Here is a 22,461-nt window from a genome sequence, read left to right as displayed (position 1 = left end):
TTATGTAGTGTCCTTCCTCATCTCTTGTAATATTCTTTATTTTAAAGTCTATTTTGTCTTATATGATAATTGCTACTCCAGCTTTCTTTTGCTTCCCATTTGTATGGAATATATTTTTTCATCCTCTCACTTTCGTCTATATGTGTCTTTAGGTCTCAAGTGGGTTTCCTTGTAGACAGCATATATATGTGTCTTGTTTTTGTATACATTCAGCCAGTCCATGTCTTTTGGCTGGAGCATTTAAACCATTTACATTTAAAGTAATTATTGATATATATGTTCCTATTGCCACTTTCTTAATTGTTTGGGGTTGATTTGTTAGATCGTTTTTCTTCTCTTCTATTTCTTGACTACATAAGTCCCTTTAACATTTGTTGTAAAGCTGGTTTGCTGGTACTGAATTCTCTTACCTTTTTCTTGTCAGAAAAGCTTTTTTATTTCTCCATCAATATTGAATGAGACACTTGCTGGTACAATAATCTTGGTTGGATATTTTCCCCTTTCAGTATTTCAAATATATCCTGCCAGTCCCTTCTGGCCTGTGGACTTTCTGTTGAAAGATCAGCTCTTAAATGTACGGGATTTCCCTTGTATGTTACTTGTTGCTTTTCCCTTACTGCTCTTAATATTCTTTATTTGCGTTTAGTCTTTGTTAGTTTGATTAATATGTGCCTTGGCGTGTTTCTCCTTGGGTTTATCCTGTATGGAAATCTTTGTGCCTCTTTGACTTGATTGGTTATTTCCTTTTCCATGTTGGGGAAATGTTCTTTTTTTAATATAAATTTATTTGTTTTAATTGGAGGTTAATTACTTTACAATATTGTATTGGTTTTGCCATACATTGACATGTATCCGCCACAAGTATACACGTGTTCCCCGTCCTGAACCCCCCTCCCTCCTCCCTCCCTGTACCATCTCTCTGGGTCATCCCAGTGCACCAGCCGCAAGCATCCAGTATCATGCATTGAACCTGAGCTGGTGACTCGTTACATATATGATATTATACTTGTTTCAATGCCATTCTCCCAAATCATCCCACCCTCTCTCTCTCCCTCAGAGTCCAAAAGACAACTACAATCTTTTCAAAAATTTTCTCATACCCTTTCTTATTTCTTCTTCTTCTGAGACTCTATAATTCGAATGTTGATGTGTTTGCTATTGTCCCAGAGGTCTCTGAGACTATCCTAAGTTCTTTTCATTCTTTTATTTTATTCTGCTCTTCAGTAGTTATTTTCACAATTTTATCTTTCACCTCACTGATTTGTACTTCTGTTTCAGATATTCTGCTATGATTCCATTTAGGGTATGTTTAATTTCTATAATTGTGTTGTCACTGCATGTTTAATTAATTATTTTTAATTTAAATGTATTTATTTTAGTTTAAGGCTAATTACTTTACAATATTGTATTGGCTTTGCCATACATCAACATGAATCTGCCACGGATGAACACGTGCTCCCCATCCTGAACCCCCCTCCCACCTCCCTCCCTGTACTATACCTCTGGGTCATCCCTGTGCACCAGCCCCAAGCATCCTGTATCCTGCATCAAACCTGGACTGGTGATTCGTTTCTTATATGATATTATACATATTTCAATGCCATTCTCCCAAATCATCCCACCCTCTCCCTCTCCCACAGAGTCCAAAAGGCTGTTCTATACATCTGTGTCTCTTTAGCTCTCTTGCATACAGTTTATAGTTACCATCTTCCTAAATTCCATATATATGCATTAGTATATCGTATTGGTGTTTTCTTTTTTTTTTTAATAAGTTAGATGCAAATCTTAGTATTTTTTTTAAAGTTTACAGTGATTATATTTATTTATTTATTTTTCTTCTTTTTTTAAATTTTTATTTTTACTTTATTTTACTTTACAATACTGTATTGGTTTTGCCATACATTGACAGGAATCTACCATGGGTGTATACAAGCTCCCAATCCTGAATCCCCCTCCCACCTCCCACCCCATATCATCTCTCTGGATCATCCCCATGCACCAGCCCCAAGCATCCTGTATCCTGTATTGAACATAGACTGGCACTTCGTTTCTTACATGATAGTATACATGTTTCAATGCCATTCTCCCAAATCATCCCACCCTCTCCCTCTCCCTCAGAGTCCAAAAGTCCGTTCTATACATCTGTGTCTCTTGCTGTCTCGCATACAGGGCCATCATTACCATCTTTCTAAATTCTGTATATATGTGTCAGTATACTGTATTGGTATTTTTCTTTCTGGCTTACTTTACTCTGTATAATCGGATCCACTTTCATCCATCTCATTAGGACTGATTCAAATGTATTCTTTTAATGGCTGAGTAATACTCCATTGTGTATATGTATCACAGCTTTCTTATCCATTCATCTGCTGATGGACATCCAGGTTGTTTCCATGTCCTGGCTATTATAAACAGTGCTGCAATGAACATTGGGGTACATGTGTCTATTTCAATTCTGGTTTCCTGGTGTTTTTCTTTCTGGCTTACTTCACTCTGTATAATAGGCTCCAGTTTCATCCACCTCATTAGAACTGATTCAAATGTATTCTTTTTAATGACTGAATACTCCATTGTGTATATGTACCACAGCTTTCTTATCCATTCATCTGCTGATGGACATCTAGATTACTTCCATGTTCTGGCTGTTATAAACAGTGCTGCAATGCACATTGGGGTACACGTGTCTTTTTAAATTCTGGTTTCCTCGGTGTGTATGCCCAGCAGTGGGATTGCTGGGTCATAAGGCAGTTCTACTTCCAGTTTTTTAAGGAATCTCCACACTGTACTCCATAGTGGCTGGACTAGTTTGCATTCCCACCAACAGTGGAAGAGGGTTCCCTTTTCTCCACAACCTCTCCAGCATTTATTGCTTGTAGACTTTTAGATCACAGCCATTCTGACTGGGGTGAAATGGTACCTCATTGTGGTTTTGATTTGCATTTCTCTGGTAATGAGTGATGTTGAGCATCTTTTCATGTGTTTGTTAGGCATCTGTATGTCTTCTTTGAAGAAATGTCTATTTAGTTCTTTGGCCCATTTTTTGATTGGGTCGTTTATTTTTATGTAATTGAGCTGCAGGAGTTGCTTGTATATTTTTGATATTGGTTGTCATTTGCTTCATTTGCTATTATTTCCTCCCAGTCTGAAGGCTGTCTTTTCACCTTGGTTATAGTTTCCTTTGTTGTGCAGAAGCTTTTAATTTTGATTAGGTCCCATTTGTTTATATTTGCTTTTATTTTCAGTATTCTGGGAGGTGGGTCATAGAGGATCCTGCAGTGATTTACGTTGGAGAGGGTTTTGCCTATGTTCTCCTCCAGGAGTTTTATACTTTCTGGTCTTACCTTTAGATCTTTAATCCATTTTGAGTTTATTTTTGTGTATGGTGTTAGAAAGTGTTCTAGTTTCATCCTTTTACAAGTGGTTGACCAGTTTTCCCAGCACCACTTGTTAAAGAGATTGTTTTTAATCCATTGTATATTCTTGCCTCCCTTGTCAAAGATAAGGTGTCCATAGGTGCATGGATTTATCTCTGGGTTTTCTATTTTGTTCCATTGATCTATATTTCTGTCTTGGTGCCAGTACCATACTGTCTTGATGACTGGCTTTGTAGTAGAGCCTGAAGTCAGGCAGGTTGATACCTCCAGTTCCATTCTTCTTTCTCAAGACTGATTTGGCTATTCTAGGTGTTTTGTATTTCCATATAAATTGTGAAATTATTTGTTCTAGCTCTGTGAAAAAATACCGTTGGTAGCTTGATAGGGATTGCATTGAAACTATAGATTGCTTTGGGTAGTATACTGATGTTCACTATATTGATTCTTCCAGTCCATGAACATGTTATATTTCTCCATCTATCAGTGTCCTCTTTGATTTCTTTAACCAGTGTTTTATAGTTTTCTATATATAGGTCTTCGGAGAAGGCAATGGCACCCCACTCCAGTAATCTTGCCTGTAAAATCCCATGGATGGAGGAGCCTGGTAGGCTGCAGTCTATGGGGTCACTAAAAGTCAGACACGACTGAGCAACTTCCACTTTCACTTTTCACTTTCATGCATTGGGGAAGGAAATGGCAACCCACTCCAGTGTTCTTGCCTAGAGAATCCCAGGGACGGGGGAGCCTGGTGGGCTGCTGTCTATGGGGTCGCACAGAGTCGGACACGACTGAAGTGACTTAGCAGCAGCATATATAGGTCTTTAGTTTCTTTAGGTAGATATATTCCTAAGCATTTTATTCTTTTTGTTGCAGTGGTGAATGGAATTGTTTCCTTAATTTCTCTATTTTCTCATTATTAGTGTATAGGAATGCAAGGGATTTCTGCGTGTTGATTTTATATCCTGCAACATTACTATATTCACTGATTAGCTGTAGTAATTTTCTGGTGGAGTCTTTAGGGTTTTTTATGTAGAGGATCATGTCATCTGTAAACGATGAGAATTTACTTCTTCTTTTCCAATTTGGATTCCTTTTCTTTCTTTTTCTGCTCTGATGGATGTGGCCAAAACTTCCAAAACTATGCTGAATAGTAGCGGTGAAAGTGGGCACCCTTGTCTTGTTCCTGACTTTAGGGGAAATGCTTTCAATTTTTCACCATTGAGGATAATGTTTGCTGTGGGTTTGTCATATATAGCTTTTATTATGTTGAGGCATGTTCCTTCTATTCCTGCTTTCTGGAGTTTTTTTTTTTTTTTATCATAAATGGATGTTACATTTTGTCAAAAAGTTCCTCTGCATCTATTGAGATAATCATATGCTTTTTATTTTTCAATTTGTTAATGTTATGTATTACATTGATTGATTTGTGGATGTTGAAGAATCCTTGCATCCCTGGGATAAAGCCCACTTGGTCATGGTGTATGATCTTTTTAATGTGTTGTTGGATTCTGATTGCTAGAATTTTGTTAAGGATTTTTGCATCTATGTTCATCAGTGATATTGGCCTGTAGTTTTCTTTTTTTGTGGCATCTTTGTCAGGTTTTGGTATTAGGGTGATGGTGGCCTCATAGAATGAGTTTGGAAGTTTACCTTCCTCTGCAATTTTCTGGAAGAGTTTGAATAGGATAGGTGTTAGCTCTTCTCTAAATTTTGGTAGAATTCAGCTGTGAAGCCATCTGGATCTAGGCTTTTGTTTGCTGGAAGATTTTCGATTACAGTTTCAATTTCCGTGCTTGTAATGGGTCTGTTAATATTTTCTATTTCTTCCTAGTTCACTTTTGGAAAGTTGTACTTTTCTAAAAATTTGTCCATTTTTTCCACATTGTCCATTTTATTGTCATATATTTGCTGATGGTAGTCTCTTATGATCCTTTGCATTTCTGTATTGTCTGTTCTGATTTCTCCACTTTCATTTCTAATTTTATTGATTTTATTTTCTCCCTTTATTTCTTGATGAGTCTGGCTAATGGTTTGTCAACTTTATTTATCCTTTCAAAGAACCAGCTTTTGGCTATGTTGATTTTTGCTATGGTCTCTTTTGTTTCTTTTGCATTTATTTCTGCCCTAATTTTTAATATATCTTTCCTTCTACTAACCCTGGGATTCTCCATTTCTTCCTTTTCTAGTTGCTTTAGGTGTAGAGTTAGGGTATTTATTTGACTTTTTTCTTGTTTCATGAAGTATGCTTGTATTGCTATGAACTATCCCCCTTAGCACTACTTTTACAGTGTTCCACAGGTTTAGGGTTGTTGTGATTTCATTTTCATTCGTTTCTATGCACATTTTGATTTCTTTTTTGATTTCTTCTGTGATTTGTTAGTTATTCAGCAGCGTGTTGTTCAGCCTCCATATGTTGAAATTTTTAACAGTTTTTCTCCTGTAATTGAAATCTAATCTTACTGCATTGTGGTCAGAAAAGATGCTTGGAATGATTTCATTTTTTTTTTTTTTTAATTTACCAAGGCTATATTTATGGCCCAAAATGTGCTCTACCTGGGGGAAGGTTCTGTGTTCACTTGAGAAAAAGGTGAAAATCACTGTTTGGGGCTGAAATGTCTTATAGATATCAATTAGGTCTAACTAGTCTATTGTATCATTTAAAGCTTGTGTTTCCTTGTTAATTCTCTGTTTAGTTGATCTATCCACTGGTGTGAGTGGAGTATTAAAGTCTCCCACTTTTATTGTGTTATTGTTAATTTCCCCTTTCATACTTGTTAGCATTTCTCTTACATATTGTGGTGCTCCTATGTGGGGTGCATATATATTTATAATTGTTATATCTTCTTCTTGGATTGATCCTTTGATCATTATGTAGTGTCCTTCTTTGTCTCTTTTCACAGCCTTTGTTTTAAAGTCTATTTTATCTGATATGAGTATTGCTACTATTGCTTTCTTTTAGTCTATATTTGTGTGGAATATCTTTTTCCAGCCCTTCACTTTCAGTCTGTATGTGTCCCCTGTTTTGAGGTGGGTCTCTTGTAGACAACATATATTGGGGTCTTGTTTTTGTATCCATTCAGCCAGTCTTGTCTTTTGGTTGAGGCATTCAAACCAATTACATTTAAGGTAATTATTGATAAGTATGATCCCATTGCCATTTACTTTATCTTTGGGGGTTCAAGTTTTATGCCCTTTTTGTGTTTCCTGTCTAGAGAAGATCCTTTAGCATTTGTTGGAGAGTTGGTTTGGTCGTGCTGAATTCTCTCAGCTTTTGCTTGTCTGTAAAGCTTTTGATTTCTCCTTTATATTTGAATGAGTTCCTTGCTGAGTACAGTAATCTGGGTTGTAGATTTTTCTGTTTCATCACTCTAAGTATGTTTTGCCATTCCCTCCTGGCCTGAAGAGTTTCTACTGAAAGACTAGCTGTAATCCTTATGGGAATTCCCTTGTGTGTTACTGTTGTTTTTCCCTTGCTGCTTTTAATATTTGTTCTTTGAGTTTGATCTTTGTTAATTTGATTAATATGTGTCTTGGAGTGTTTTGTCTTGGGTTTATCCTGTTTGAGACTCTGGGTTTTTTGGACTTGATTATTTCCTTCCCCATTTTACGGATGTTTTCAACTATTATCTCCTCAAGTATTTTCTCATGGTCTTCTTTTTGTCTTCTTCTTCTGGGACTCCTATGATTCGAATGTTGGGGCATTTAATATTGTCCTGGAGGTCTCTGAGATTGTCCTCATTTTATTTAATTAGTTTTTCTTTTTTCCACTCTGATTCATTTATTTCTACCATTCTATCTTCTACTTCACTAAACCTATCTTCTGCCTCCATTATTCTACTATTTGTTGCCTACAGGGTGTTTTTTATCTCATTTATTGCATTATTTCGGAGAAGGCAATGGCACCCCACTCCAGTACTCTTGCTTGCAAAATCCCATGGATGGAGGAGCCTGGTCGGCTGCAGTCCATGGGATCGCAAAGAGTCGAACACGACTAAGTGACTTCACTTTCACTTTTCACTGTCATGCATTGGAGAAGGAAATGGCAACCCACTCCAGTGTTCTTGCCTGGATGATCCCAGGGACAGAGGAACTTGGTAGGCTGCCATCTCTGGGGATGCACAGAGTTGGACAGGACTAAAGAGACTTAGCTGTAGGATTGCATTATTCATTATATATTGACTCTTTTTTATTTCTTCTATGTCCTTTTTAAACCTTTCTTGCATCTTCTCACTCCTTGTCTCCAGGCTATTTATCTGTGATTCCATTTTGAATTCAAGATTTTGGATCATTTTCACTATCATTATTCCGAATTCTTTATCAGGTAGATTCCCTATCTCTTCCTCTTTTGTTTGGTTTGGTGGGCATTTCTCCTGTTCCTTTACCCGCTGCGTATTCTTCTGCTCTTCATCTTGTTTATATTGCTGAGTTTGGGGTGGCCTTTCTGCATTCTGGCAGTTTGTGGAGTTCTCTTTATTGTACAGTTTCCTTGCTGTGGGTGGGGTTGTACAGGTGGCTTGTCAAAGTTTCTTGGTTAGGGAAGCTTGTGTCAGTGTTCTGGTGGGTGGAGCTGGATTTCTTCTCTCTGGAGTGCAATGAAGTGTCCAGTAATGACTTATGAGATGTCAGTGTTTTGGAGTAACTTTGAGCTGCCTGTATATTGAAACTCAGGGGTGTGTTCCTGTGTTGCTGGAGAATTTGCATGGTATGTCTTGCTCTGGAACTTGTTTGTCCTTGGGTGGTGCTTGGTTTCAGTGTAGGTACGGAGGTGTTTGATGAGCTCCTGTCGATTAATGTTCCCTGGAGTCAAGAGTTCTCTGGTGTTCTCAGGATTTCGACTTAAGCCTCCTGCTTCTGGTTTTCAGTCTTATTGTTACAGTAGTCTCAAGACTTCTCCTTATATACAGCACCATTTATAAACATCTAGGTTAAAGATGGAAAGTTTCTCCACAGTGAGGGACACCCAGAGAGGTTCACAGAGTTACATGGAGAAGAGAAGGAGGAGGGAGATAGAGGTGTCCAGGATGAGATGAGGTGGCATCAAAAGAGGAGAGAGCAAGCTAGCCAATAATTACTTCCTCAGGTGTGCTCCACAGTCTGGATCACTCAGAGATGTTCACAGAGTTATACAGAAAAGAAAAGAGGGAGGAAGGAGACAGAAGTGGCTAGGAGAATAAAAGGGAGGAATCAAAAAGAGAGAGATCCAGCCAGTAATCAGTTCCCTAAGTGTTCTCTACCGTCTGGAACACACAGAGATTCACAGAGTTGGGTAGAGAAGAGAAGGGGGAGGGAGGAGACAGAGGCGACCTGGTGGAGAAAAAGGAGAGTCCAAAGGGGGAGGGAGCAGTCAAGCCAGTAATCTTGCTCCCAAATAAAAATGGGTACTGAAGATTTGGTTCTTAATGGTACACGATTGATAACAAATACCAAAAAGCAAAGATTAAAAATCTAGAGTAGAGGTTAGGTTTTCAAAAATACAATATTAAAGAAAAGAAGGGAAATAAAAGAAAAAAATAGTCACAAAAATTATAAATATATATATATATATATATATATATATGAAGTTGCTTTAAAAAATAGGGTCTTTTTTGGCAAAGTAATAGTAGGTTATAAAAATGAAAATTAAAGGAGTAATAGAGGACTTAAAAATTAAAAAAAATAAAAATAATGAATAATCATAAAAATAGTAAAAATACATCTGGGACTTTCTCTGATGTTGTTGTGGGCAGTGTGGATTCAGTTCATTTTCGGATAGTTCTTTGGTCTGGCTTATATTTCTCAAGATCTATAGGCCCCTTCCTATGTAGTTGGTACTAAAGACAAGGTTTTAATCTATTGCACCTGTTACTTCCAAGGCGGTTCCCTCTGTTTTAGCTTCTGTTTGCTGGTCTCTTCAGTGTCTGATTTCCACCCTGACACAAGGGGGGGTGGAGGTGGACACTTTTTTTAGGCTTACTTGTTCAGTCACGCTGCAGGGAGAGAGGGACTCTGCAAACAAATAACACTGGCGTGTGCTCACAGTGTCTCAGCCACACTGGGCCTGCCCTGCTGACGGCGCATGTGCCTTCCCTGCCCACACTGCTCAGGCTCTATGTTGCTCTGCCAGGAACCATCCGAGGCTGGCCCTGGGCTGCCTGCACCTCCCAGGTCTAAGCCGCTCTGTTTCAGGCACTCAGGTAGTCCTCAGAGGTGCAGACTCCGTTGGGCCTGCATTTTGTGCCCTTCCCAGGTTCGAGCAGCTCAGGTGATGAGGTGTTTGGCTAGCACAGTTGCTGCCACTTATCACTTCCCCTGTCCCTGCTGCTCGGTTTTCTGGGTGTACAAGAGGTGCACCTTCTCAGGTGGATGTTGACTGTCCAGGACCCCAAGAAGTCTTAGTTAGCAAAGAAGGCCACTTGCAGTTTGGTAGATAATGTCTCTCTGGGGCTGCAATTGCCCCCTTCTGGCTCTGGCTGCCTGTCACCAGAGGGGGATGGTCTGCAGCTGGCTATCTCTGTTCAGTCTTTTGTTCTGTGTGTGGGCCTGGTGGTGTCTTAGGTTAGGGCTTTTCACGTGGTAGCTATCCCACAGTCTGGTTTACAAAACCAAGTTAGTTCGCTCAGATTGTCCTCGGGGCATTCAGGCTTGGTCCTTACTCTAAGCAATGCAGCCCGCACCACCCTGCCAGGCCCCCGCTTGCTAGTGGTGGGTGCAGGCACCTGGGCTGCTTCTCCGCTGGGGGAGTTACCATTGGGCTCATAATCTGTGGGTTTTGTTTATTCATTTTTCCTCCCTGCTATGTTGCCCTCTCTGCTTCCAAGCTCGCCACAGACTCAGCAGTGAGAGTGTTTCCTGGTGTTTGGAAACTTCTCTCTTTTTAAGATGCCCTTCCTGGGATGGAGCTCCATCCCTACCTCTTTTGTCTCTTTTTTTTGGTCTTTTATATTTTTTCCTACCTCATTTCGAAGACAATGGGCTGCTTTCTGGGTGCTTGATGTCCTCTGCTGGCATTCAGAAGTTGTTTCGTGGAATTTACTCAGCGTTTAAATGTTCTTTTGATGAATTTGTGGGGGAGAAAGTGGTCTCCCCATCCTATTCCTCTGCCATCTTAGGACCACTCTCTGCATGTTTATTATTTAATTCTTCTAGGTTTTTGTTAATTGATTCTTGCATTTTCTTCATTTTGTTTTCAAACAGTTTTTGATCAACTTTACTATCATTATTCTGAATTCTTTTTCAGGTAATTTCCCTATTTCTTCTTCATTTATTATTAGAGCTTCCCTGCTGGCTTGGATACTAAAGCGTCTGCCTGCAATGTGGGAGACCCAGGTTAGATCCCTGGGCTGGGAAGATCTTCTGGAGAAAGAAGTGGCACCCCACTCCAGTACTTTTGCCTGGAAAATCCTATGAATGAAGGAGCCTGGTAGGCTGCAGTCCATGGGGTCGCTAAGAGTCGGATACGACTAACCAACTTCCCTTTCACTTTTCACTTTCATTCATTGGAGAAGGAAATGGCAACCCACTCCAGTGTTCTTGCCTGGAGAATCCCAGAGACGGGGGAGCCTGGTGGGCTGCCATCTATGGGGTCGCACAGAGTCGGACGTGACTGAAGTGACTTAGCAGTAGCAGTAGCAGTACTAGTTAGAAGAGAAATTCTTCTTTTTCTGGAACTCTTTTGCTAGTCACTTGATTATTCAACTTTGGAATTTCCTTCAAATGGTAGAATAAAGGTAGGGCACCTATCCAGCACACAGGTAAATGCATCAGTCTGCACACATAACATCTGCTTCCTTTTGACATTTATATCCTCCAAGTGGCAGGTGGCCTAAACAAGATGACTGTTGAGCTGTTTCCCTATCTATCATCTTTGATTTTCAAAGCTACACAGACTCATTGGAAACATGCTGGACTATTCAACAAATATTGTAGGGGCATTTGGATAATCATTTGGAAAATAAAATTAGGTATTTTCTTCACACATCTTAAAGCAAAACAATTTCTAGGTGGGATAAATATCAAGTTGTAAAAATGAATCCATAAGGAAACAAGAAGCATATATGGGGTATGTTTACCTAATTGTAGTATAAGGAAGGATTTTTTAATCATGACACCAAAGTCATAAACCATATAGGAAAAAAGCCGGTACATCTGACAACAGAAAAATTACAACCAAAAGTTGTGACTGTTGAAAACTTCATAAACAAACTTAGAAGGTAAAAATAAATTTAAAAATATAGTGTTACTATCCTGTTCAATAGAATTTTTAAAAAGCCAAAGCAAAATTCTCTCTATGATAAATGCAAAAAGAAAACTCACTATATATTATATAATTCCACTTATATGATATGCCCAGAAAAGACAAATTTATATAGTCAGAAATCAGATCAGTTTTTGCCTAGGTTTTGAGGTGAGAGTGGATATTGACTGAAAATGGTCTCAAGGAAATTTTTTGAAGTGATGAAAACATTCTATAATTGGATTTTAGTTTTTTGAAGTGGTAAAAATATTCTACAGCTGGATTTTAGTGATTATTCTAAAATTCAATTTTAGAAATGGCGATGACTATACAACTGCATATAATTTACTAAAAATCATGGAAAAGGAAATGGCAACCCACTCCAGCATTCTTGCCTGGAAAATCCCATGGAGAGAGGAGCCTGGTGAGCTACAGTCCATGGGGTCACAAACAGTTGGACATGACTGAGCGACTAAATCAAACCATTGAATTCTACTTTTGAAATGGATGGGTTTTATTCTATGTAAATTAAACCTTAATAAAAAGTGTTCATAAAGGTGTCAGGAGAAGACTGTTTCTGTATTTGAAATCAAACGAAAAATTCTTCTTATGGACAAATGATATAATTACATATAATTATTTGAATTCTTATTTAGGGAAACATTAAGAAGCATTAACCAACCAGTCCATTCTAAAGGAGATCAGTCCTGGGTGTTCATTGAAAAGACTGATGCTGAAGCTGAAACTCAAATACTTTGACCACCTCATGCGAAGAGTTGACTCATTGGAAAAGATTCTGATGCTGGGAGCGATTGGGTGCAGGAGGAGAAGGGGACGACAGATAATGAGATGGCTGGATGGCATCACCAACTCGATGGACATGAGTTTGAGTGAACTCCAGGAGTTGGTGATGAACAGGGAGGCTGGCATGCTGTGATTCATGGGGTCGCAAAGAGTCGGACATGACTGAGTGTGTCCAACTGAATTGAACTGAACTGAAGAAGTATTATAAAGATGATCTAGCCTAACTCCCTTATTTTTTGGATAAGAAAACTAAAGCCTGATGATTTAAATAGTTTGCCTGAAGTCACATAATCAGCTAGTAGAAGATCTAGGACTTGCACCCAGGTTGCCCAGTTACTAGCCTGTTGTTTATCACATTATGCCATACTATCTTTCATTACAATGTCCTAAATTAAACTGACTAAAATTCAAAAAATTAAAATTATCGTGTACTATAATCTTTGGATTGTTGTAATAGCAAATATTTTCTAAGCATGGGAGATCATTAATGTGGTAGATCAGTTTTAATTTTTGTGACGATGATGTGGAAGACTGCTCAGGTGGAAGCATTAAAAATCAAAAATACAAATGTTGGTGACAGAGGCTTAGAGCCATTATGAAAAACAGTATGAAAGTTCCTTAAAAAATTAATAATAATTTTTTTAATTTAAATTTTTAATTTAAATCCAACAATCCCTCTTCTGGGTATATATCCCAAAGAAATGAAATTAGTATCTCAAAGAGGTATGTGCACTTCCATGTTCATTGCAGTATTAGTCACAGTAGCCAAGGTATGGAAGCAAGCAAGTGTCCATAGACAGATGAATGGATAAAGAAACTGTGGTATATACATGCAATGGAATATTATTCAGTCTTTTAAAAATCCTGCCATTTGCAAGTGCTTGGATGAACCTAAAGGACATTATACTAACTGAAATAAGCCAAATACAGGAAGAAAAATACTGCATGATCTCATTTATATGTGGAAAAAAAATCAAATATATAGAAGCAGACTAGAATGGTAGGTACCAAAGTGAGGACATGGGGAAAATGGGGAAATTTTGGTCAAAGGGTGGAAACTTTCAATTATGTAGTCTAGGTAACTAATATAGAGCATGATGACAATAATTAACAATATAGTTGACCTTTAAACAACATGAGGGTTAGCGTCATGGAAGCCCCATCACAGTTAAATATCCAAGTATAACTTTTGACTTTTCCAAAACTATACTAATACCCTACTGTTGACTTACCAATAGCATAAACAATTGACTAACACATATTTTGTATGTTTTATATATATTACATATATTTTATGTATTCATGACATACCTTTTTCTTTTTTGATATTTCTAGGCCACATGGTTTTTCTGCAGGGTTTTCCAAATTGTTGCAAATCTCCACAAGTTATTCCAAAGTATTATTGAAAGTGAACCAGTGCAGTTCAAACCCATGTTGTTTAAGGATCAACTGTATGTCCTATATTGTATGCTGGAAATTTACTTTGGGAGTAGATTTCAGGTGCTCTCATTACATACACAGACAAAAAGGTAACTATGTGAAGAGAGGGATATGTTAATTAGCTTGACCATAGTAATCATTTCTTTATGTATATTTGTATCTAAACTTGTACACTTTAAATATATATAATATTATTTTAAAATATAATGAAAATATATAAAATATGTCTATTTAACCAAATGTTTTGATGACTTTAGATTTGAAGGGCAGTAAACTGAAAAGCAAGTAAAAATGCATCAAATACACAAAAGATATCATTAGGAGGTGCAGCATATAAAATACCTTGAGAACTTCCTTCAGACAAACAGATGGATACTTCATCATTTCTGTCATTATCCTCTCCTACTTCAGGACCAGCTTCCTCTCCTGGTGTGAGTGCAGACAAAGAACCATATTCGGGCTGCTCAGAAAAATCAGCAGGGCCTCCTCTTGGAGGTGGAACTTGAATCCCCATTAAACGATATTTTCTTCTTCGATTCCCAATCCATGTCTTTATAAGAGAAATACAAGAGGAAGTTTTGTAAAAATAGAAACCTTAGCAGTTCTACCATTAAAATAATAAATGGATGTTGTATAAAATATGATTGTAAAGAATAAATAGGTACTGAGAAAAAATGCAGCTTTATTATTACTCAATAAACTAAAATATAAATGTTTCTATTCAAAACTTTTTTTATTATCTTAATAATCAGACTTTCAAGCAACATGCAGCCCATTGCAGAATACTCTTTTGCTTTTGTTTTCTTTCTGGAGAAAATAACCTACCAAATATTTCAAAAGAAACATGAATTGCTTCTTTCCCAAAAGGGACCAGGCATGCAGCTCTAAATATATTTCATATCCTAATTCCAATCTTGATCTTCCTAGGTGAAAATGTGCTTTCTAGTAAATTTTTTTGGCTTCACAATGATTACCTGGGTATTTTAAGTATTATAATATTCCATTTTATTAGATTTAGAACCAATTTCTAAAACTTGTTATATTAAAATAAGTTTGGAGTTACAGGAAGTTACAAAAATTGGTCTTCATTGAATTTTCTTCAATTTACATTTTACATAATTATAGTACTATAACAGAAAATGGAAATTGATATTGTACAATATGTGTTGACAATTTTATTTTCCTTTATCATAACATTCTTCTCCTCCTTTCTGCTATCTTCAACTCCTGACAACCATCAATGTGTTTTCCACATCTATAATTGTGTCATTTTGAGGATGCTATATAAATAGATTAATGCAGCATGTGACTGCAAAAAAATTCAAAACATTGGCTTTTCTCGTTCAACATAATTTCCTGGAGATTTATTCAAGTTACGTGTGTTAATAGTTTCTTTCTTTTTATTGCTAACAAGTCTTCCATGATACAGCTTCTTTCCTTTTCTTTGCAGTGTTTGTTTAACTCTTCACTTGTTGGAGGACACTTGCTTCCAGTTTTTAGCTATTATATACAGCCATAAAGTGCCTATGAACAGTTTGTACAAGTTTTTGTGCTGATGTAAGTTTTCATTTCTCTGGTATAAATGCCAAATAATGAAGTTTCTGGGTCAAATGGTAATTATATGTTTAATTTTAAAAGAAACTGCCAAATTGTTTCCATAAAAGTTGTACCATTTTACATTCTTACCAGCAATGATTGAGAGATTCAGATTCTTGGTTTTCTTGCTAAGACTTGGTATTATAAGTTTTTTTTTTTAGCTGTTCTCATTTCTGCATATAGTAATGATCAAGTTCTTAATTTAGTTTTCCCAATGGTTAGTAGTATTGATAATGTTTTCACATATTTTTTGCCATCCACCTATCACTGAACTGTCTCTTTGTGTCTTTTGCCCATTTTGTGATAAATTTGGTCTTTTAGTACTGAGTTTTGAGAGTACTTTATATATTCTAGATATGAATTTTTCTCAGATATGTGATTTTGCAAAATTTTCTTCCATTTTGTAGCAGATATGAGTTCTTTGCAAATATGGGGCTTGCAAATATTTTCTCCTTGTCTGTAGCTTGTATTTTCATCATCTTGGTCATTTTTAGCACAAAAGTTTTTTTTTTTTTTTAATAAAATTGAAGCTATTGCTTTTATTCTTTTATGGGTTGTGCTTTTAGTACCATTCTTAATAATTCTTCACCAAGCTGTATTAATATTTAATTTTTATAGTTTTATTTTTCACATTTATATTCCTGGTCCATTATGAATTCATTCTTGTCTAAGGTGTGAGGTCTAGGTCTAAGGTAATTTACATTTTCCAACAGAAATACAGAACAGAAATGTTCCAGAACATTTCTTGAAAAGACTTCCTCCACTGAATTGCCTTTGCATCATCTTGTCAAACTTAGCTAAGCCGGCTATGGTTGTGCAGAAATATTTCTGCATTCTCTATTCTGTTCCAGTGATCTATACATCTATCACCCTGCTAATACAGTCTTCATTACTTATATACTAAGTCTTGAAATTCTTCCACTTATTATTTTTTTCTAGAACTGTTTTGGTCATACAAGCATATTTCTTTTGATATGAATTTTAGAGATATCTTGTCTACATCAACAAAAAATCTTGCTGGAATTTTATTGGAATTATGTTAAAACTGATTAACAATTTGAGAGAACTTGACATTTTTACTATGTTGGATCTTCCAGTATGTGTACACAGAATGTCTCCCCATTTACTTAGAATTACTTTTATTCCTTTCATCAGTGTTTTGTAGTTTTCAGCATTTAAGTCGTATACATGTTTTGTTGGAGTTACACGTATTTGATTTTTTGAGTGATTGCAAAGAATGTATCTTAAATTTCAGTTTGATTGTGTTTGTTTTTAACTATACAGACATGCAATTGATTTTTATATGATGATCTTGTCTCCAGAGACTTTGGTGAATTCACTTATTAGTTGTAGGAGTGCTTTATTTCTTTACCACTTTCTAAACAGACAATCCTGTATCTTTTATTTAATTTTGTTGATTTATTGTACTGGTTAGAACTTCCAGTATTATAATAAAGGTGGCCAGAGTGAACATCTTTTTTTCTGGTCTCAGGGGAAAGCTTCTATTATTCACCATTAAAATATGATGCTAACTGTAGGTTTTGAGTGCTTGTAGATTTATTTTGGGGGGAGATTTTTTAATGATGAATTCAAATTTCTTAAAAGTAATAGGGCAACAAAAATGTCCATTAATAAATGAATGAATAAAGAAATGTGGTATAAATAATTATATGCAATGTAATATTACTCAGCAATTAAAAAAAGAATGAAATAATGCCTGGAATGGAGATTAGCATACTGAGTGAGGTAAATTAGCCAAAGACAAATGTCATATGATATCACTTAAATGTGGAATCTAAAAAAAATTATCAGTTCAGTTCAGTTCAGTCATTCAGTCGTGTTCGACTCTTTGTGACCCCATGAATTGCAGCACTCCAGGCCTCCCTGTCCATCACCAACTCCCGGAGTTCACTCAGACTCACGTCCATCGAGTCTGTGATGCCATCCAGCCATCTCATCCTCTGTCGTCCCCTTCTCCTCCTGCCCCCAATCCCTCCCAGCATCAGAGCCTTTTCCAATGAGTCAACTCTTCGCATGAGGTGGCCAAAGGACTGGAATTTCAGCTTTAGCATAATCCCTTCCAAAGAAATCCCAGGACTGATCTCCTTTAAAATGGACTGGTTGGATCTCCTTGCAGTCCAAGGGATGCTCAAGAGTCTTCTCCAACATCACAGTTCAAAAGCATCAATTCTTCGGCACTCAGCCTTCTCACAGTCCAACTCTCACATCCATACATGAACACAGGAAAAACCATAGCCTTGACTGGACAGAACTTAGTCAGCAAAGTAATGTCTCTTCTTTTGAATATGCTATCTAGGTTGGTCATAACTTTTCTTCCAAAGAATAAGCGTCTTTTAATTTCATGGCTGCAATCACCATCTGCAGTGATTTTGGAGCCCCCAAAAGTAAAGTCTGACACTGTTTCCCCATCTATTTCCCATGAAGTGATGGGACCAGATGCCATGATCTTCGTTTTCTGAGTGTTGAGCTTTAAGCCACCTTTTGCACTCTCCTCTTTCAATTTCATCAAGAGGCTTTTTAGTTCTTCTTCACTTTCTGCCATAAGGGTGGTGTCATCTGCATATCTGAGGTTATTGATATTTCTCCCGGCAATCTTGATTCCAGCTTGTGTTTCTTCCAGTCCAGCGTTTCTCATGATGTACTCTGCATAGAAGTTAAATAAGCAGGGTGACAATATACAGCCTTGACACACTCCTTTTCCTACTTGGAACCAGTCTGTTGTTCCATGTCCAGTATTGACTGTTGCTTCCTGACCTGCATACAGATTTCTCAAGAGGCAAGTCAGGTGGTCTGGTAGTCCCATCTCTTTCAGAATTTTCCACAATTTACTGTGATCCACACAGTCAAAGGCTTTGGCATAGTCAATAAAACAGAAATAGATGTTTTTCTGGAACTCTCTTGCTTTTTCCATGATCCAGTGCATGTTGGCAATTTGATCTCTGGTTCCTCTGCCTTTTCTAAAACCAGCTTGAACATCAGGAAGTTCATGGTTCACGTATTGCTGAAGCCTGGCTTGGAGAATTTTGAGCATTACTTTACTAGCATGTGAGATGAGTGCAATTGTGTGGTAGTTTGAGCATTCTTTGGCATTGCCTTTCTTTGGGATTGGAATGAAAACTGACTTTTTCCAGTCCTGTGGCCACTGCTGAGTTTTCCAAAGTTGCTGGCATATTGAGTGCAGCACTTTCACAGCATCATCTTTCAGGATTTGAAATAGCTCAGCTGGAATTTCTGCACCTCCCCTAGCTTTGTCCATAGTGATGCTTTCTAAAGCCCACTTGATTTCACATTCCAAGATGTCTGGCTCTAGATGAGTGATCACACCATCATGATTATCTGGGTAGTGAAATCTTTTTTGTACAGTTCTTCTGTGTATTCTTGCCACCTCTTCTTAATATCTTCTGCTTCTGTTAGGTCCATACCATTTCTGTCCTTTATCGAGCCCATCTTTGCATGAAATGTTCCCTTGGTATCTCTCATTTTCTTGAAGAGATCTCTAGTCTTTCCCATTCTGTTGTTTTCCTCTATTTCTTTGCATTGATTGCTGAAGAAGGCTTTCTTTTCTCTTCTTGCTATTCTCTTGAACTCTGCATTCAGATGCTTATATCTTTCCTTTTCTCCTTTGCTTTTCACCTCTCTTCTTTTCACAGCTATTTGTAAGGCCTCCCCAGACAGCCATTTTGCTTTTTTTGCATTTCTTTTCCATGGGGATGGTCTTGATCCCTGTCTCCTGTACACTGTCACAAACCTCAATCCATAGTTCATCAGGCACTCTATCTATCAGATCTAGGCCCTTAAATCTATTTCTCACTTCCACTATATAATCATAAGGGACTTGATTTAGGTCATACCTGAATGGTCTAGCGGTTTTCCCTACTTTCTTCAATTTCAGTCTGAATTTGGTAATAAGGAGTTCATGATCTGAGCCAGAGTCAGCTCCTGGTCTTGTTTTTGTTGACTGTATATAGCTTCTCCATCTTTGGCTGCAAAGAATATAATCAATCTGATTTCAGTGTTCACCATCTGGTGATGTCCATGTGTAGAGTCTTTTCCTGTGTTGTTGGAAGAGGGTGTGTTTATGACCAGTGCATTTTCTTGGCAAAACTCTATTAGTCTTTGCCCTGCTTCATTCTGCATTCCAGGGCCAAATTTGCCTGTTACTCCAGGTGTTGCTTGACTTCCTACTTTTACTTTCCAGTCCCCTATAATGAAAAGGACATCTTTTTGGGGTGTTAGTTCTAAAAGGTCTTGTAAGTCTTCATAAAACCGTTCAACTTCAGCTTCTTCAGCATTACTGGTTGGGGCATAGACTTGGATAACAGTGATATTGAATGGTTTGCCTTTTAAACAAACAGAGATTGTTCTGTCATTTTTGAGATTTCATCCAAGTACTGCATTTTGGACTCTTTTGTTGACCATGATGGCTACTCCATTTCTTCTGAGGGATTCCTGCCCACAGTAGTAGATATAACGGTCATCTGAGTTAAATTCACCCATTCCAGCCCATTTTAGTTCGCTGATTCCTAGAATGTTGACGTTCACTCTTGCCATCTCCTGTTTGACCACTTCCAATTTGCCTTGATTCATGGACCTGACATTCCATGTTCCTATGCAATATTGCTCTTACAGCATCAGACCTTGCTTCTATCACCAGTCACATCCACAGCTGGTTGTTGTTTTTTGCTTTGGCTCCATCCCTTCATTCTTTCTAGTTATTTCTCCACTGATCTCCAGTAGCATATTGGGCACCTACTGACCTGGGGAGTTCCTCTTTCAGTATCCTATCATTTTGCCTTTTCATACTGTTCATGGGGTTCTCAAGGCAAGAATACTGTAGTGGTTTGCCATTCCCTTCTCCAGTGGACCACATTCTGTCAGACCTCTCCACCATGACCTGCCCGTCTTGGGTTGCCCCGTGAGCATGGCTTTGTTTCATTGAGTTAGAGAAGACTGTGGTCCTAGTGTGATTAGATTGACTAGTTTTCTGTGAGTATGGTTTCAGTGTGTTATTAACTTATTCACAAAATAGAAATATACTCATGGACACAGAAAACAAACTTATTACCAAAGGGAATAGTGGGATGGGGGGGGGATAAATTTATGAGTTTAGAATTAACATCCACACATTACTATATATAAAATAAATAACCAACAAGGACCTGCTATATAGCACAGGGAATTATAGTAATTGTCTTCCAATTATGTATAATAGAAAAGAATATGAAAAAGAATATATACATATGCATATATATGTATATGTATATATATGTGTGTGTATATATGGCTTCCCTGGTGGTGCAGATGGTAAAGAATCCTCATTCCCTGCGGGAGACCTGGGTTTGATCCCTGGGTTGGGAAGATCCCCTGGAGAAGGGAGTGACAATCCATTCAGTATCCTTACCTAGTGAATCCCATGAACAGAGGAGCCTGGTGGGCTATAGGCCATGGTCGCAAAGAGTCGGACATGCCTGAGCAACTAACATGCGCACACAGACACACAGACACACACACACACACACATATGCATACATATATCAAACCGTATCACTTTTCTGTACATCTGAAACTAATACAACATGGTAAATAAACTATAATTCAATTAAAAATGGTTAACAATCAATAATTTAATAGGGCTTCCATGATGACTCAGTGGTAAAGAACCTGCCTGCCAATGCAGGAGATGCAGGTTCGTTCCCTGGATCAGGAAGCTCCCCTAGAAAAGGAAATGATAACCCACTACAGTATTCTTGTCTGAGAAATCCATGGAAAGAAGAGCCTGGTGGCTGCAAAGAGTAGGACATGGCTTAGTTACTAAACAACTAAGAAAATTATGTAGAAAATTATGTCTACCCCAACATTTTTTGAAAGCAGCAGTTTAAAACCAATTTCATACTCAAGTTTCTCATGTAATTTTCAAAAAGCTCATAACCTTTATAGTTTTGTTATGATACCCTACAAAGAATAATTGCCATGCCAACCTACAAAGTAAAATATTTCTTAAAACCTGTTTATTTTCTTTGAGTGTAGAAAGTCACTCAATAGCATTTCATAATTTCAGGTCTAAATTTGATTATGGTACCCTTTCTTTGTATAGCAAGTAAAATTTCTTCTATATCACAAGGTTTACATATATACAAAATAACCTTAGATGTAATGTTCTACATTATTTATCAAATGTAAATAAAAATTATGAATAAAGTTAACTTTTACTTGGTAAGATTTTGTAAAACATAATGCAAGGGAAAACAGAACTATTTAGTTAATCCAAGAAGATTAGTTCTTTATATATTTGTGTGTGCATTTTCTCTTCATATTTTAGGGAATGTAGTACCTTTGATGTATTTAGCATTCCATGCTAAATGTGAAACCTGAAGCACATGGATTGCTTTGTAAGCTACCAAGTGAAAACTATGTGGTAGAAAAGAAAAAAAATTATGAATATTAATTTTGCTAGCTTTGGTAACTTCTTCCACGGAGAAAGTACTAGTTTAAAGAGTATAGTTCTGTTTCAATTTTCCTTCATATGGTCTCAATGAGAATAAACTATTAGACTTCAGAAAAAGTAAAGAATTTAAACTTCTTACTAAAGCTCCATTAAACTGTCATTTATTTTCTCTATTTTTTTATCTTTGAATACTGATGCTTATCAAATTTTAAATGCAGAAGCTTCTTTTACACAATAATCTTAGCCATAGATGCTTGGAAAAATGATCATGTGGGCAGACTAAGACCAATATAATTTTCTTAGGATATTTTTTGTTTCCTTTAGGTCATGAAGATTTGGGAAAAGAGGAGAAAAGGAAAACAAACCAGTTTTGATTTGTTTTCAACTTTTTTTTTTCACCCATCTTGGGAGAAATGAGTAATTATGGAATGCATAGTGATAAAGGTAAAATAAAATTTCATGTGAACCCCAGGATTATATGAGAATTTATTACATACTAGGACTGAAATAGTTCCTCTCTGGATATTTCTTAAAACTGGAAAGCAGTGAGAAAATAATTTGGTGTACAA

At 37.2% G+C, this 22,461-nt stretch overlaps 1 protein-coding gene across 1 annotated transcript in view; it reads right to left on the bottom strand.

Annotated features, from left to right (window-relative positions):
• The window catches only part of HDX (highly divergent homeobox), a 214,712-nt gene that overhangs the window by 63,536 nt on the left and 128,715 nt on the right, over positions 1-22,461 (bottom strand). The window contains exon 5 of the mRNA XM_068962922.1: positions 14,173-14,380. Within this exon, the coding sequence (XP_068819023.1) occupies positions 14,173-14,380 (208 nt within the window). The remainder of the gene's footprint in view (positions 1-14,172; positions 14,381-22,461) is intronic.

The sequence above is a fragment of the Capricornis sumatraensis genome, chromosome X, assembly GCF_032405125.1.
Source record: "Capricornis sumatraensis isolate serow.1 chromosome X, serow.2, whole genome shotgun sequence".
Lineage (NCBI taxonomy): Eukaryota > Metazoa > Chordata > Mammalia > Artiodactyla > Bovidae > Capricornis > Capricornis sumatraensis.
This window is presented reverse-complemented; position numbering and strand designations above follow the sequence as displayed.